This window comes from Dermacentor albipictus, chromosome 7 (assembly GCF_038994185.2).
Source record: "Dermacentor albipictus isolate Rhodes 1998 colony chromosome 7, USDA_Dalb.pri_finalv2, whole genome shotgun sequence".
Taxonomy (NCBI): domain Eukaryota; kingdom Metazoa; phylum Arthropoda; class Arachnida; order Ixodida; family Ixodidae; genus Dermacentor; species Dermacentor albipictus.
The window spans coordinates 34,076,202-34,091,426 of NC_091827.1; the positions used below are offsets into that span (position 1 = coordinate 34,076,202).

At 46.5% G+C, this 15,225-nt stretch overlaps 1 protein-coding gene across 5 annotated transcripts in view; it reads left to right on the forward strand.

Annotated features, from left to right (window-relative positions):
- LOC139047780 (poly [ADP-ribose] polymerase tankyrase-like) overlaps positions 1-14,211 on the forward strand; it is a 110,029-nt gene extending 95,818 nt beyond the window's left edge. For all 5 annotated transcript variants that reach the window (XM_070521849.1, XM_070521852.1, XM_070521853.1 and 2 more), the window contains 7 exons: positions 883-1,062; positions 4,666-4,873; positions 8,773-8,880; positions 9,721-9,917; positions 10,875-10,967; positions 12,793-12,928; positions 13,779-14,211. In XM_070521849.1, the coding sequence (XP_070377950.1) occupies positions 883-1,062; positions 4,666-4,873; positions 8,773-8,880; positions 9,721-9,917; positions 10,875-10,967; positions 12,793-12,928; positions 13,779-13,906 (1,050 nt within the window). In that variant the 3' untranslated portion in view covers positions 13,907-14,211. The remainder of the gene's footprint in view (positions 1-882; positions 1,063-4,665; positions 4,874-8,772; positions 8,881-9,720; positions 9,918-10,874; positions 10,968-12,792; positions 12,929-13,778) is intronic.
- The last annotated feature ends 1,014 nt before the right edge of the window (positions 14,212-15,225 follow it).

The following is a 15,225-nucleotide window of genomic DNA, read 5'->3' on the forward strand; positions in this document are numbered from 1 at the left end:
CCAGAAATGACGCGATAGCGTCGGTTTCCCTTCACCGACGCCATTTTGAACTGGTGCAAAATGCGCACAAAGAAAACAGCTTCAAAACAAGCGCAAGATGGCGGCCATCGGCCACCGCGTTCGCAAATGGTGACGGCGCGAAGTTTGAACATTTTTGACCAAATTTTCCTGATTTCGCGTTCACCCTGGCCCCTTTAAGCGCGATTTTTTATTATTTTCCGATTAAATTTAGCTTCTAGATTTCGCGGAGGGATTCTTGAATGTATAAACGTAGCGAAAATGCACTTTTCCGAAAATCGACTTTTTTGTGATTTTTTGCCGTTTCAAGACCCGCGTCCCCCCTTAAAGTTGCTTCTTCACTATTTTAAAAGTTTAAGCTGCGAGTATAGCATGACTTGCCATTTTTCTTGAGGCCCTTTAGACTTCCTTACTTCCGATGTCTTACCACTTTTTTGTTGTGTCACGAGACAATGTGTCCTTTGGGAATGGTGGACATTGAGGAAAGTCTTTTCACAAGTTCACATAAAAATTTTTGCACCCTGTTTCATTGCTTAACATTAATCTCTCTAGAAAAGGACCAAGTTGACTTTCTCACAATGCAGAACTGCCCTAAATATGGTGCCCAGCAATTGGGATTCGCGATTACTGTACAGCTGGGTGCTGGCCAGTTACTGTTTTCTTGCGTATGTTGGAAGTGAACCCACGAAACCGCGGGCACACCAGCTGCACATTATTCAGCATTTTAGCCATGGGCGAGCTGGCATACTTTGGGCAAACGTACATTGCGGTAAAGCCAGCGTGTTGCTTCTCCAAAGGGTTCATTGTGAGTGCCCAGGGATGACGAGGTGGTCAACGCGTGTGATGCGTTGCTGTGTCGTGCAGGCGAACCCAGAGATGCTGGTGAGCGCCCCGCTGCAGCTGGGTGCCCAGGGTCAGGTGGCGCTGGAGCTGCTCAGCGCCGAGTCCCTGTCCACCGCGCTGGCCCTGCTCGAGGACATCCACCAGCTGGTGCGCGAGAAGGCCTCGCTGCAGGCTTCCCTGGAGCGCTCGGCTGAGCAGCAGGTAACACACGGAAGGAAGCCCCATGAGCAAATGACAGAAAGGACGAACCTTCTGGAGGCATGAATGAATGGCTTCTGTTCTTCACCAATAATAACGTTTAGTGATAAAAGTGATACAGTCAAACCTCATTAGAACGAAGCTGCATCAGACGGGGAAAAGCCTTCGTTATACACCGGGTGTCCCAACTAACGTTAGCCAAGCTATCTAAAGAAGAAAAAGAATGCTAAAATAACATCGTGCAGAATACGGTTATAACAGATTTGAACAATTGACTTTCCTGGTATCCGCCTGGAGGCAAGCATCACTGCCATCGGAGACACTCTCTCCCTCTGCCTTTAGTAGCGTTCCCAAGCGCTGTTCCTTTCCGGCCTTCTGTCACACCGGAGCCACGGGACTTGCCACAGCATAAGCCCGGCCTCCTTTCTTGCGTGATTGCACCTTCTGCATTGGATGATTAGTCACGGTCAGTGACGAAACAAGCACTCCAAAGAGAAATTTGTGCTTGTGACTATGCCTCTCTCATTAAAAAATGGACAAACCTGGTGAGGGACCTTTTCATCATTGCACCATCTATATTTCATGAAGACGCTGGCAACACAATACTTTCGAATGTGTTGATTTCCATCCAAATAATAAGTCACGTATACTAGGGGTTCGCAAATACCAAAATTTTCTAATGTGAGGTGAGTTAAGAATACTCAAGTTTGGTTATAGAATAGCCATATCCACATACATCTACAAGGGCTCCCCCCCCCCCCCCCCACAATTTTCAGTCGGTCAGAAAATGAAAACCACAGTGAAAATCAGAACAGTTTTATTTGGATCGTTAAGATACTTTCCAGCTACTTCTCTACATAGTCACCGTTCCGATAGAGACATTTGTCGTATCGTGGTACCTACTTTCCTAAACCCTCATCATAGAAGGCAGCCGGCTGTGCTTTCAGCCAATTCTGTATGCTGGTCTGCAGCTCATCCGAGTTAAGCTCCTGTCCACCTAGACAGCGTTTATTGTGAACAAAGAGATGGTAATCAGAGGGAGCCAAGTCCAGGCTGTACGGTGGGTGATCAAATACTTCTCATCGAAAACGCTGCAGGAGCTTTGTCGCAGCTGCACTGTGCTGCCGCACATTGTCACGAAGAAGGACAATGCCCGATGACAACATCCCTCTTAGCTAGTTCCGAATTGCCTTTAAAAACGTTAAAAGAGTTACGCTGTACCAGGCCGCAGTGATGTTCATGCCATTTTCCATGAATCCCACTAAGAGAACACCGTTGTTGTCCCAGAATGCAGTAGCCATACACTTTCTGCTGGAGAAGGTTTGCTTGAACTTTGCTTTCGGGGAATCAGAATGCACCCACCGTTTGGATTTCTCTTTCGTTTCTTCAGTTTCGAAACAGACCAGTGTCTCGTCCCCTGTGACGATTTTCTTTAAAAGATCTTGCCCTCCATCATGGTAGTGCTAAGAGTAATGTTAAGGCTGCACCCATTTGCTGTGTTTTGTGATAGTCTGTCAGCATCTTAAGCCGAGACCACACGCACGCTTGCGGACGCGCGTAAGCTCGCGTCCGCGCGCCTAGCGCCTGCCGCGCCTCGCGAGTAATGGCGGTTTGCATCCACAAAGACGCACGACAGCGCGCGCTCACTGGGCTCACTCACAGACGCCTTGGTAGGCACCGCTTCGTACTTTGTTATCGACAGTGTTTCAAAATGCTTCAATTTATATAAACCTAATTGTAATATTTTTACAGCTGTTAGAGCAGCGCAAAAAGGAAAGAAGAACCACTTTCTTGCATGATATAAATCTGCTTCACAGAGAGTAGAACGTTCCGCGCTGTAGCTGCGTAGCCAGGCGCGCCGACGTGAGGCAACCCAAGCGCGCGATAACAGGGAGGAGCTGTTCCCCGAGATCAAGCCGCGTTTCGACGCGTACGAGCCACGCCGCACCGTCTGCGCATGCGTGGGCGCGTGAATGTGAGCTTGCGCGCGTCCGCAAGCGTACGTGTGGTCTGGGCTTTAGGAGACCACCTCGTGCAGAGTTCGTGGTGCTGGAGTCTCTCACTCACGATGGTATAGAGAGCTGACCGTGAAATTTCGGGAAACGAAGCACTCAACGCAGAAATTGTAAGCCGACCATTTTCTCGAATCGCCTGATCCACTCACTGAACAAGATCATCAATTGACACTCGCTTTCTTCCCTTGCCCACCTGCATCACAAGCATCTGTGTGCCCTGCCTCAAACATTGCTGTCACCCGTGAAAGTTGTGCTATGCACATTACTCACTCGTCTATGAATTTCGGCTGCATTGCAGCCCTCAGCATGCAGAAATCGAAGGACAGCACGCACTTCATATTTAGCGGGAGACTCTCTTGCTTGACGTTTACATGCTCACTGCGCTAGGAATTGAAAACTGCGACCTCACGCTATCGATGGACACGCTAGAGACACTGTCCACAGCGTCGTCGGATTTTCACTGTGGTTCTCATTGCGCGACCGATCGGACCTTGAAAAAAAAAATAGCCTTCGTATTGGCAAGTTTGGCTATGTTAACATGTTGCAACATCACAATTACATTCTATATGGTAAAAAGTTGGACTAGTAAGCGATTATACTACATGATTGTGTATTTGGCTCATGTTAACTTAGAACATCAAGTAATTTGCACTAGCTCTCTGCTCTCGCCAACCTGTGCCTTATTGAATATCAAATGCCCGTAAACTCGGAGACATTTGACCCGAGCCAGCCGTCACTCATCGCATTTACTGTCGAGCAATAAGCTCAGTATTAGGGGTGGCACTGCTAACGAGTCTGCAAACCTGTGACCTTTGCAATTGAGAGGTTGGCTTTTCCTCAAAGCTTGGATGTCCAGTAGCTAAGCTTCCTTCACAGGCGAAGTTTTGCCAGCAACACAAAATTATCATCAAATTCAGTGCGAAGTCAAACACTTGAGATTAGACAGGTGCCATTGCTGAGAACCGCGTTCGCTCCCTCACAGCCAGCAATATATTCGATTTGTTTCAAATATTCGTATCCAACCAAGTGTTCAAAATTTTTCAGAGTGATTATGACTATTAACAATATAACATCCGATAATATTTGAAATTTTCGAATATTCGTCCACTTGTACATGCAACAGAAAGAAAAGATTGGAGGTACTACGATGGACAAACAAAGACGAAAGTGAGATGCAGACAATTTTATCATTGCAACATAGTAATGTTCTCCTGTAAAAATTTTGGTTCTTCCCATATCTGGTACACTATTTTGACTGCCAAATTATTTACGTGCTCAGCTTGTATACTGTAAGCACTTTTCATTACTCTCCTCATCTACGTCTGTCCATGTCCTCGCCATTAGGTGCATATCATCTCTCTGGAAGGGTTCATAATAAAATGGCTGCCTTACAGAGGTGGACAAGGTGCCTCTCATGGTGTATTATGCTCTTCTGTATTGTCCTGCCAACCACCGTAAATAAACTTAAACCTTACAGGATTACGATTCAAACCATCACACTTAGCCTCATCTCTCTTTTCCCTGCGCCTGCTGGTGCTAGAACACTGTTCGGAAACTGTGAAGGCGATTCGTGCTCTTCTGCTCACCACAGGAGGGCAAGCTTCAAGAGCTGCTGTCGCGCCTCGTGGAAAAGAGCGAGGAGCTGTACTGCCTGGTGCCCGTGCGGGGCCGCCGCTTCGAGAGGCTCGAGCCTCTGTTTGAGGAGCGGGGCGTGTCGCGCCATGCGGACCTGGTGCACAGCCTGGTGCACCTGCACCTGGTCCACCAGCTGCTCACTGGAGCGCAGCTCAGGGCAGCTGGTGAGTTTGAAAACTGTCGTTTTCTCTGAGCTTGAAGGGGCTACGAAGCACGCTTGTCCACACCCCCCGTGTTGTGCTCGTGGTGGACACCCCCCAGATGTTGAACATCTGCGGTAGTGCACTGGTGTACTGACATACCGATATCCTTAACTCCCTGAAGTGTCAAAAGCGACCTTAAAAGCAATTATAGCAACTTGCTTCGTGTTTCGTTCAAGGAAGCCTCATTTTACCGCTTCACTATGCAATATATATGTACTGTTAAACCTCGATATAATGTACTTTTTAAAACTTGTCCATAGAGCACAATGTATCTGTGAACCTCAGTGCCGTAGACTTCCGTTACTTCGATTCCGATTAATTTGATCCTGGCTGAAGACTCGGCCCGGCGCCCATGCATTTCTATGGGCCCCAACTGCTGTTATTTTGATCCTAAAATTGGGCCTTCTCTGGATCATTCGAACTTGACCAGTCAGCACACATGCGCCTGACCCCTATGGCGACTTCAGTAGGGACTCTTTTTAGTGACAGCGTCTGTCTCAGCCAAGCTTATGGGGCAGTGAATGAGTTTAACACACGTCATCTCCCATCGAAAACTCCTACTTTTGGCCTGCCCTAGGAAAATTTTCAAGCAATAATCATAACTTACAATGTCTGACTATGGCATTTGCCCGATTCTAATGCCCCCCCTCCCCCCCTCCCTGGTAGTTGGGCTGAGAATGGCCTGCACAGTGCAGTAAGATGCAAAACCAAAACCGCCTTTGCAGCTTTGTATGCTTTAACACATAACACAGAAGTATTGCGGCGAAGCTGACAGGAAATCAGTCACCATTGTGCAACACTTTTCTTTCCTTTTCTGTCTTTTTTCCCCAAAAAATTTCGTTCACATTACATTAATACTTAGTTTAGGTGCTTTAATGTCATTTCTATGTTCTCTACTTTGGACACATGGAAAGTAGGCATTCGTTGATTCGGGCGCGAGTCTGAATCGGAAAAACACTGATAAATGAATGAGCAGTGTGTTTGGGCATATTTTTCTTCAGCTTGTTTAATTAGAGACCCCGGATAATTAAGTCAGTTTCGCCTGTCCCGCTAGGATCAAATTAACAGAAGTTAACTGTATAACAATTCTGGTATAATGAAGCAAATTGCCTACATTACCGGCTTCGTTATATAAGTTTAGCTGTACTTGTCACTGCCACAAACGGTACAGTTAGAAATGAGGGTAAAGGTACAGCAAACGTGCGATTCCAGAAACACAGTATTTGAGTGCTGACAAAGTGCTGCCATCTATCTAGCAGAAAACATAGCGCAATACATGCGGCCCTGCAGCTTTGATGAAATAATGACTGCCATCTGTGTTGCAGAGCACGAAGACTGAATCAACGTGGCTTAAAAATTTCTGGCGTCTGTGTAGTTCTGACCTCTATTTCCAACGCTAGCAGTGTAGCTGTCTCTGTAGTAGAAGAAAAGAAGAAAAACTATGTTAGTCGAAGAAAAACTAGTTCGTCCAAATCTTTCTGAAAAGGGTATTGTTGCCATTGATGAGCTCAGCTCGTCGAAAACACTTTTTTAAAGATGGCAGAATAACTCTGTGAAAGTGAAGAAAGTGGAGGGGAGCAAACTGCCCTAAGACAGCCAAACTCTCAACTCCTTGGAAAGCACAAGGACAAGGATGACTTTGATTTCTGTACGTTGTGTGTGGCGACATTTTTGTGTGTTGCTTATTTGTTGTATGTCCTGCGTGTCCTTTCATTTGTTATTGCATTCACGCAGAGTAGTATCCTGTGCGTGCGCCTACGTCTCCAGTTTTTGTTAACCGCTTCTGTACTATCCTATTATCGGAAGTCCTTGGCAAGAGATGGTCAAGTTTTTTTACTGTGGAATTTGTTATGAAAAACAATGTTTCAAGCACTTATCTCACCCATGTACAGTCGCCGACCGTTTATTCGGACCTCACGGGGACTGCGGAAATGTCCAAATAAACAGGTGTCCGAAAAAGCAGATTAAGAAAAAAAAATGAAATCGTTTATTTCCATGCACTTATTCGGGCTCGGCAGTAGGCTTGAATAAATCGCGAATGCGCCGTTGCACGTTGTTCCGTTTACGCGCAATCAGATAAGCCTGAATCTCGGAGAGGGTCGTACTGTCACTATAGGCGGCTGAAAGCACAGTCGCTGCTTGTACACGATCTGCATGCGACGGCAGCGTAGCACATGGTGCGTCAACATCCGACTCGGTCATCGTCCGGCGGTGCAGCAGAAACCTGACAAATGATCTCGCCGTCGTCGAGTTCTGCGCATGTCAGTACAGCAGTGTCACCACCTGTGAAACTGTCAATGAGACGGTGTCCGGAATCGCAATGCAACCACTGCGCAAGTCTCGGCAGAACATTTTCTGCGTCGGTAGGGAGCACATTGGAAGGCGACAAATCTTGGGCCTCCCGGCACCCGCTTGCCGGCATTCTGCAGCGCAGTCCGCGCGGGCACTGTCGGCGCCATTAGAGACTTGACGCGATGTTTCCGTATGCCGCGTTGGATCACCGAAACCTCGACATAGCACACAAAGCAAACACCACCGTGCCGACACCAGTCACACAAACGAAAAAACGCGGCCTGCTCGCAGCGTCGTGCGCGAAGAAACTAATCAGCTGCTGGATTGTCTTGACATGGCTTACTAAGCTGAAACCGGAACTGCTGCAGAGCCACTCTATCGAACCAGGCAGAAACGATGATGATGAGCGGGGATTTCCAGTAGCGCCACTTGGTGGGGCAGCAAGGAGACTCCGTTCAAAACAAAAATGGCGTTCAACAAGTCGAACCATGCACCGGTCAGAGTCGGTGCACGCTGCTCTCGACCGAGTTGGTTCAAGGAGAGTCCGAAAAATCAGACGAGATGTTGCAAGGTGTCCGAACTATCGGCAGTTTTTATACATTATGGTCTATGGGGAGAATAGCGGTGCCACGAAGCTGACCGAATAATCGGGCATGTCCGAATTTTTGGAGTCCGAAAAATCGGTCGGCGACTGTATTGCAAAACCAATGTTTAACAGCCGTGTATATATATATATCGTCGACCAGAAATGTAAAATTGCAAAAGAAATGTAAAATATTGTCAATGAGCTGAGCTCGACCGCTGCAACTTTTTGCAGAAGCAGGGATGAACCTAGCTTATCTGTGTCATGGGAGGTGTGAAGGAGCCCGAGTCAGCCAGTCAGGAGACGCAGCGTACTCTCCCACTTGTTGGCTAACACTATAATGCATTCCAAAGTTGTTAGATAATAATCAAAATTGTTGGACAACAAAGAAACTTAAGAGGAAGCTAAAGACCATGCAGTGAGTGATGCAGCAGAAAATGACTGGTGATATAGATAGCAAGACTAGCATGTACGAGAGAGCACAGATTTAAATATGGAGTTAGGCAGATTATGTGATGGTGGAGCAGATATACCCTGGCCGTCTGCCACGGTGACAGAATTGGGGGCAAGGGAAAGCAAATGCGGTCGACTGTGTGGTGAACAGGCAGCAATAATGATCTGTGCCGTAGACAAACGAAAATTTTTGCAAAGGTTTAATCCATGGAATATTTGCATAATGGTGGCCCAAATTACTGTAGCCATTAAACATTGGGTCTGTGGCTGGGTGGGTCTGAGCGGGTGCGTCCGAATAATCGAGCATCCCGCAAAAAGATCGTGCTCTGAAAAATATATATATATATATTAGTCGGGCAGTGACTGTATGTGTTCACACGCTTTTGCCATTGGTTTTGGTCTAAACTGGATGCAAGTGGAAATCGTGTCCCACTGGTGTCAGCACAATGATCGTAAACAAGCTCTTCAAATTTAGGCAGTTTGCAATGAAGCGCTGATGGCAGGTTTTCCTGTGCGTTTGTTTTCCTTCCAGAGGTGCACCCCCTGGACTATGTGTACCTCCATCTAGGCTGCAAGTTGTACCACCTGGGAGAAGAGAATCCCGAGGTCCAGACTACGTTGCAATACGTTCATAATTCTTGTGAGTGAGCCCTTTCGTTTCGTTGCATTCGCATGCTTTGTGTTCACAGCCACTCACCATTGCGAGCAAGTTGCTGGCGCACATAAAAGGCTTTGTGAACTGTGTGTGTGCCAGCAAACACTCTTGCAAGGGCCAGTTTCCTTTTGCTTTCTTGCTTTATTTTCTCATCTTTCCTTTTCAGTGTCTGAATCTTCAGATTCACACAGCCTATCTGAGACAGTAATAGGGGCGCTACCGATTAATTTCACCCACCTGGGGTTTTTTCATGGCACACCCAAAGCATGGTAAACAAGTAATATGTGTGTGCGTGTGTGTGTGTATGTGTGTGTGTGTGTGTGTGTGTGTGTGTGTGTGCGTGCACGCGTGTTTTCCCCCTGTCCTATTGAAATGCAGCTACTGTGGCCAGGAATTAAACCCGCGACCTTATGCTCTTCAGCAGAATGCCGTAGTTACCGAGCTGTTAGGCGGTTGATGTCCTGTGCATTGCTCGTTTTTCACAGCGTAATGTTATCATTCTATGTTGTGAGCATTTCCAACATTGATGCGTCTAAAATTGATGGAGTTAGAGGATAATTTGTTGTATCCTCTTAAAAGTGTCTCTTCTACGTACGGCAACAGACCAGAAATGTCGTCAGGGGCACAGATTAGACAGAGGGATAAGACAAAGTAGGAAGGTATAAAATGAGTTTGTTTTGATGCAAGATGAGCTATTGGAGGATTTCTGAGAGAAGCCCTTGTCCTGCAATGGACTTCCAAATGGAACAGATGATGACAGTGATGGCACGCTGTAGTGAAGTTGGTTTCCGCGACCCGGCCTTCAGTTTGTGCTTGTTTTTGCAGCTGAGAAGCCTCCCAAGATACTGCGGATGTTCCGGCTGACGCGCGACGGGGAGCTCCAGCGCCTGGAATCCTGTGGAGTGGACAACCATTGGCTCTTGTGGCACGCCGTTCAGCCGTACAACCTGTTGAGCGTCCTTGCCAACGGGCTCGAGCCAAGGCTTTTGGTCGACCATTGGATGGGGGACCACCAGACCAAGGTAGCACCTTGCACCCTGCATTTGTGTTTACCTTTTTAGCTGTTTGCAGGCAGGCTAGCCAGTTAGCCAGTTTCCCAATTGACATTGGGAAAACAGAGAGGCCTCGCCCTGGAGCCGACGGTTTGCTTGGAGCTAGTTGTTTCATTTGTTTGTTTTCGTCAATACCTCAAAGGCTCTTTTAAGAGGGCGTTACATGGGAGTGCGCGTGTTTAGCTAATTATTTGATTGCTTGTACGAAGATGGCCTGGGATTGGTCGGTAGAAGGATAGATTGTAGCTTTAGCAGGCAGGTTATCCCAATCTTCGGCAGTTTGTACCAAAAAAGAAGTGATGCGAACCTGCAAAAATGGGGGAAAAAATAAACAAACTGTGAGTGGGTGCAATGGCAGTGTTATGCAAAGGTGAGTGAAAGAACTTGTGAAAGAAAGCAGTGTTTCCAATTTTCGGCGGTTCTTAAGACAGGGACACTGTCAGTCGTCCTTATAATGAAATGCAATTTAATGAAATAATGGATGTAACAAAGTAAGTGAAATTCCACTTGAAATCTTCATAAAGATTCATATTGCAGTACATCAGTAATGGATATAACAAAGTAATTCTTGTTCCTCCTTCAACTTCTTTATAAGGAGATTTCTTTACTGTATTAGGTTGGGCGTGACGAAGAATAGGTAAAGTGTGCTTTGCGGCTCAAGGGCTTTTAGAATGTTAGTAAGATTAACTTGACACGGTTCACAAGTCGCACAGGGGGTAAAAAAATGGAAAACCAGATTTGTATGTTTAACATGAGTAGTATTTCGCAACTTTTGATAGTTCTCTTTTGTAACATTAATCTGGTGGTTTGAGAAATGTTCTGTGTTTTGTTTGCAAGAAATGTGCTAGAAATATTTGTGGTCATGGTGACCATATATAAAAAAAAAATCTTTTAACAATTTTTTAAAAGTATTTTAACACTGCGCAGGGCATCTGCTTGGCTGACCGCTTTGAACAAGCACGTTGGCTATGCCAGTCAGGCTCTATGGCCCCGGGTCCTAAGTACATGCTCTTGTGCGAGGTAAGCGTCTCTCACGGGTTTTGTGTGTTTGCTTTCATCATTTGACCTTGGTTTCATAACTTCATCACTAAGCTTCTTCTAAAGCCACGTACTTCTGTTAAAAAAGTTGCGAGGCATTAAAATTGTGCACCTTTCTCAGCCTGGACCACGGCTTATTCAGCTTCCAAATGAGGATGCCATATCTTGGGTGAGGCAGCCGTTTAAAAAAAGGAGAGAGAAAGGAAGAATTGGATGGCTGTTGGCATTCTCGCAAATCTTACTGTTCGCCACCATTGTCCATATTTGTGGGCACTTTTTCTAAAGCCAAGTACTCCTCGCTGAAAAGTTCCAGGGCATTCAAACCATGGCTATTTATCGGCCTGCGTCACGGCTTACCCTGCTTCCAAAGGAGGGTGCTGCAACTGATGTCCACATTTGTGGACGCTGCTTCTCAGTTTCAAGATGCCTTTTATGTCATTAGCTTTGTTTTCTCTGAGCTCATGAAATGGCACAACATAAATATTTAAAAGTTATTCATTTGCTTGTCCACTTCATTACTTTTTGGTAGTGAGGAGGATAAAGCTTTCGCATTGTTTGCCACTGCTTCCGATAGTGTTACATAGAAGGAAATGTGGTCACTGAAAAATATTCATCCCGGTCCAGGGTCCACAGATTGAACCAAGGACCTTCCAGAGGTCAGGGCAATTGCTCTAATAATTCAGTAGAACTTCGCTGATACCACAACATTTCGTACTATTTCCTGGTAGCGACGGTCGCAAGCGAGGACACGCAAAATGACCCACTACAGTTGCACTTCGTTTTTGCCGGTCATTATGTTCCCGTCAAACACGATCCTTGTACCAGCATTCAATGCATCGCCAAACTAAGATCGTGTGATAAGTGTTCCAGGTGCTAGATCCCATGTTTAAAGTAAGACCTGATGCACCTTGTGATTAAGAGGAGCATGTGCCTGCCCGTGTGACGTGAAAACTACTCATGGGTGGTCGCATGTCGCACTCGCAGCTAGCACCGCCAACCCCATTGAGATAAACACCTTCACCTGTGTCGCAACGCGGGTGGCACATAGTGCCGTTATAAGATTACTGCATGCCTTTAATAGGCAATAACTTGAACACGCCACCATTACCTACTGCAGGCCGTGCGAAATGAGCATCGTGTTTCTTTCTGGTGGCTTTGTATTCCGGCATTGCCCGCCAGCTCGATTTCGTTGCCATCTTATGCAATAGGAAAACAGCAAAGCGCATCTCGGGCCACTTGAGCCCCACCAACTCAACGCGTGTCAGCATCTCGTGCCACGATTCTCGCTGAGTGGGCACGTAGAAGCTGCTGACCCTGGCAGGATTCGAGGAATGCAAATGTAACCTTGCCGAAGCCGAAAAAATGCCAACGTACATCTCGGGCTGCTTGAGCCCCGTCAACGTGGCATGCAGCGGCATCTCGTGCTGCAACGATTCTCGCAACGCTTTGCGTTGCGTAATATTGACTGTAGTTGAGCCTTCCACATTATTCTACGCACATCCTCTACGCATATTTTCTCACGTTTCTTTCTTTTCATTTTTTTCCCCATAACGTATGAGTGAGGTTTTACTGCACATGAAGCACAAGGGCGAATTGGTCAATAACTTGGAGCAGTGCAACGCATATTAGCCAAGTTAATTCAACAGGAATATTCCATGTTGAGTGTAGATACGTGTGAGTAAAAGTTGAATCCACAAATGTTGCAATAGAGAATAGTCGTAGCACTCTTTAGCTGTTCCCTCATTTTCTGTGAGCTCTTCCCTGCTACTTGAGCACGTCTGTGAATTTCCGCATTTGTTATGAACAGGTAGCCCTGGGCCGGTGTCGGGACCTGGACCTTGGACCGTCTGGCAATACGGAGCCAGGTTCTCCCGGAAGTCACGAGAGTACCCGTGCCCTCGGTCGCTGGCAGCCGCACATCCTAGGCACAGTCACATGGCACAGTGAGTGAACAGTCGCGCCACTGAGTGATATGGGACATGATAGCCATAAGTTGGGCTTGTTGGTTGACCACCTTGAATTTAACAGCACAAGCGACAAGGAAAGTGGAACACACCGTTGATTTCCTGCACTTATTCATAGGGCAGACATATATAAACAGACCAAAATGAAAAGAAGATGGCACATTTTCTCGTACTGCTTTTTCTTTCAGTCTGTTCATAAGTGCCTTCATTATAAACACATTGTTCCGAACAGTTTGGAAGACTGTTGTTGGCCCACATATCACACAGGGTTGTTGGTATTGCTGAGATGACCAGTCAGCACAATATGTAACGAGAAAGTAGAAGGAACCAAATCCAAGGTACGCCTACAAAATGTAGCTGCGATTGTAGTTTCGAACTTATCCATCATACGCTGCAAATCTGGGGCTTTTGCAAAAGAAATTGCACACAGTAGAATCTCGGCGATATGAATCTCTCGGGACTGCGCAAAAATTGGTGAAGTCGTGGCAGGTACATAGGTCGCCCTGCAACAGGAATGCAACCGGCATGGCCACTCTGCCAGTCTGACAACAGCCAGAGCCTGGCACTGCCGACGTGCCTGGCCCTTCTCGCTGGCTTCGCTGGGGATCGCACGGGGCCTCAATCGTTCATATCATCCGTCACGGCACGAAAAGCGTTTCGCAACATTAGAAATTTATCACATTGTAATCTAATGGACTTGGGCCAGCCAGGACTTTTGAAAAATCCTTGTCGGGCGTGATCCTGTTACTGAGATTCGCTGTATCTTGAATTTGCAAGAACTGAACTGTCAGTTTTGTTTCCACACCTACAGAAACTTCTCATGCTGCAGGTTCTTCAGTGCCACTTGGTCCTACCAACAAGGACGAGCCTCATCAAAGCCCGCTGAATTACAATGAGTATGTAGTCTACAAGCCAGCACAGGTGTGCCTCCGCTACCTGCTGGAGTTTGAGGACTGATCAAGCGGCAAGAACAAGAAAGAGCCAGACCTTTTTAGATCGGGGTTGGGAGGGGTGGGGGGGAAACACTTTTCACTGGGGAGCGGTTCAAAGAGCCCATCTCTTACCATGGGATTGAAATTTTCTTCTCTCATCGTCGTTCACAGGCCATTGGGACGCATACACTTCATTGTGCGGGAAACGTCTAAACGCGCGCACTTTTTTTTTTTTTTTCTTCCCCCTATATGTACAGTCCAAGGCCACGCTAATTAGTTGGCTTTGGCAGCAAGAGAACTGCCTCTCAATAAAATGTCAGACATAAGCGACTCGTGTTCTTTTCTTTTCACACATTCTTGCGTGTCCGTGCTGTGCTAGCATGCATCTTGTAAGAGGCTTTTCACAGCAAAGCTGTATATGGCTAGGTTTCCGTTTCTTCTGCGTTTGTAGAAGAGGTTCACCTAGACAAGAAATCGATATAGCTAAGTCCAATGTGTGCGTTCTCTTTACAGTGACTTCAACATCGCCTTGCGACATCATCAGCAGTTACGTTCTGCAGTCATATGTATATGTACATATGTACTGCTCTGACGTCACTTCTAATGCCACTTGCAGCAGGGCACCAGCAAATTGAAGAAATTGCTGGTGAAAACTTTCAAAGTGAAGAATTGCACATTTTTACTATGTGAACATTTGAGTGCTTCCTTTACCCTTTCAGTGCCTCTCTCTCTCTCTCTCTCTCTCTCTCTCTCTCTATTTAGATGACGCATCCCCAGCGTCGACTTTTTTTCTCGAATATTAAAAAATAGACCCAACGATTCATTTTTGGTTGTCGAATGGGAAAATAATAGCACAATAATAGGAAATCCACTCTTAGTATGATCCTCGCATTGCCCTCTTCATTTTGTATCTCCTAGGTAGTTAAAAAAGAATAAAAAATAGCCTTCTATAAACATACGACAAATGTCAAATGCGCAAAAGTGGTGGTCCTTGCACTATGGTGCAAAAATTTGAACGAAGAATCGCTGCAACAACGGTGTGCAAAGTCTGGGAGCCACCCCTTACAGCTGCAGATGCGCACCCTGCGTGGCATGCTCACACCCACAAAGGGGCGCATTCTGCAAATTGCTTGCAGGAACCCAGACTGAGCAAACCCAGAGAGACGAGAAAAATATACTTCTTGAAATGCACAACAGATGGTGGAACTTACCGCGGAGCTCGCCAACTTTATGTTACTGCACACATCCGACTGGAGAGAGTGGAAAATGCATGTGTACGTCGGTGATATGGTGCGACAGAAACGTGGAAACGCACCCGTCTGTCGGTGGCACTGAAAGAGCCAC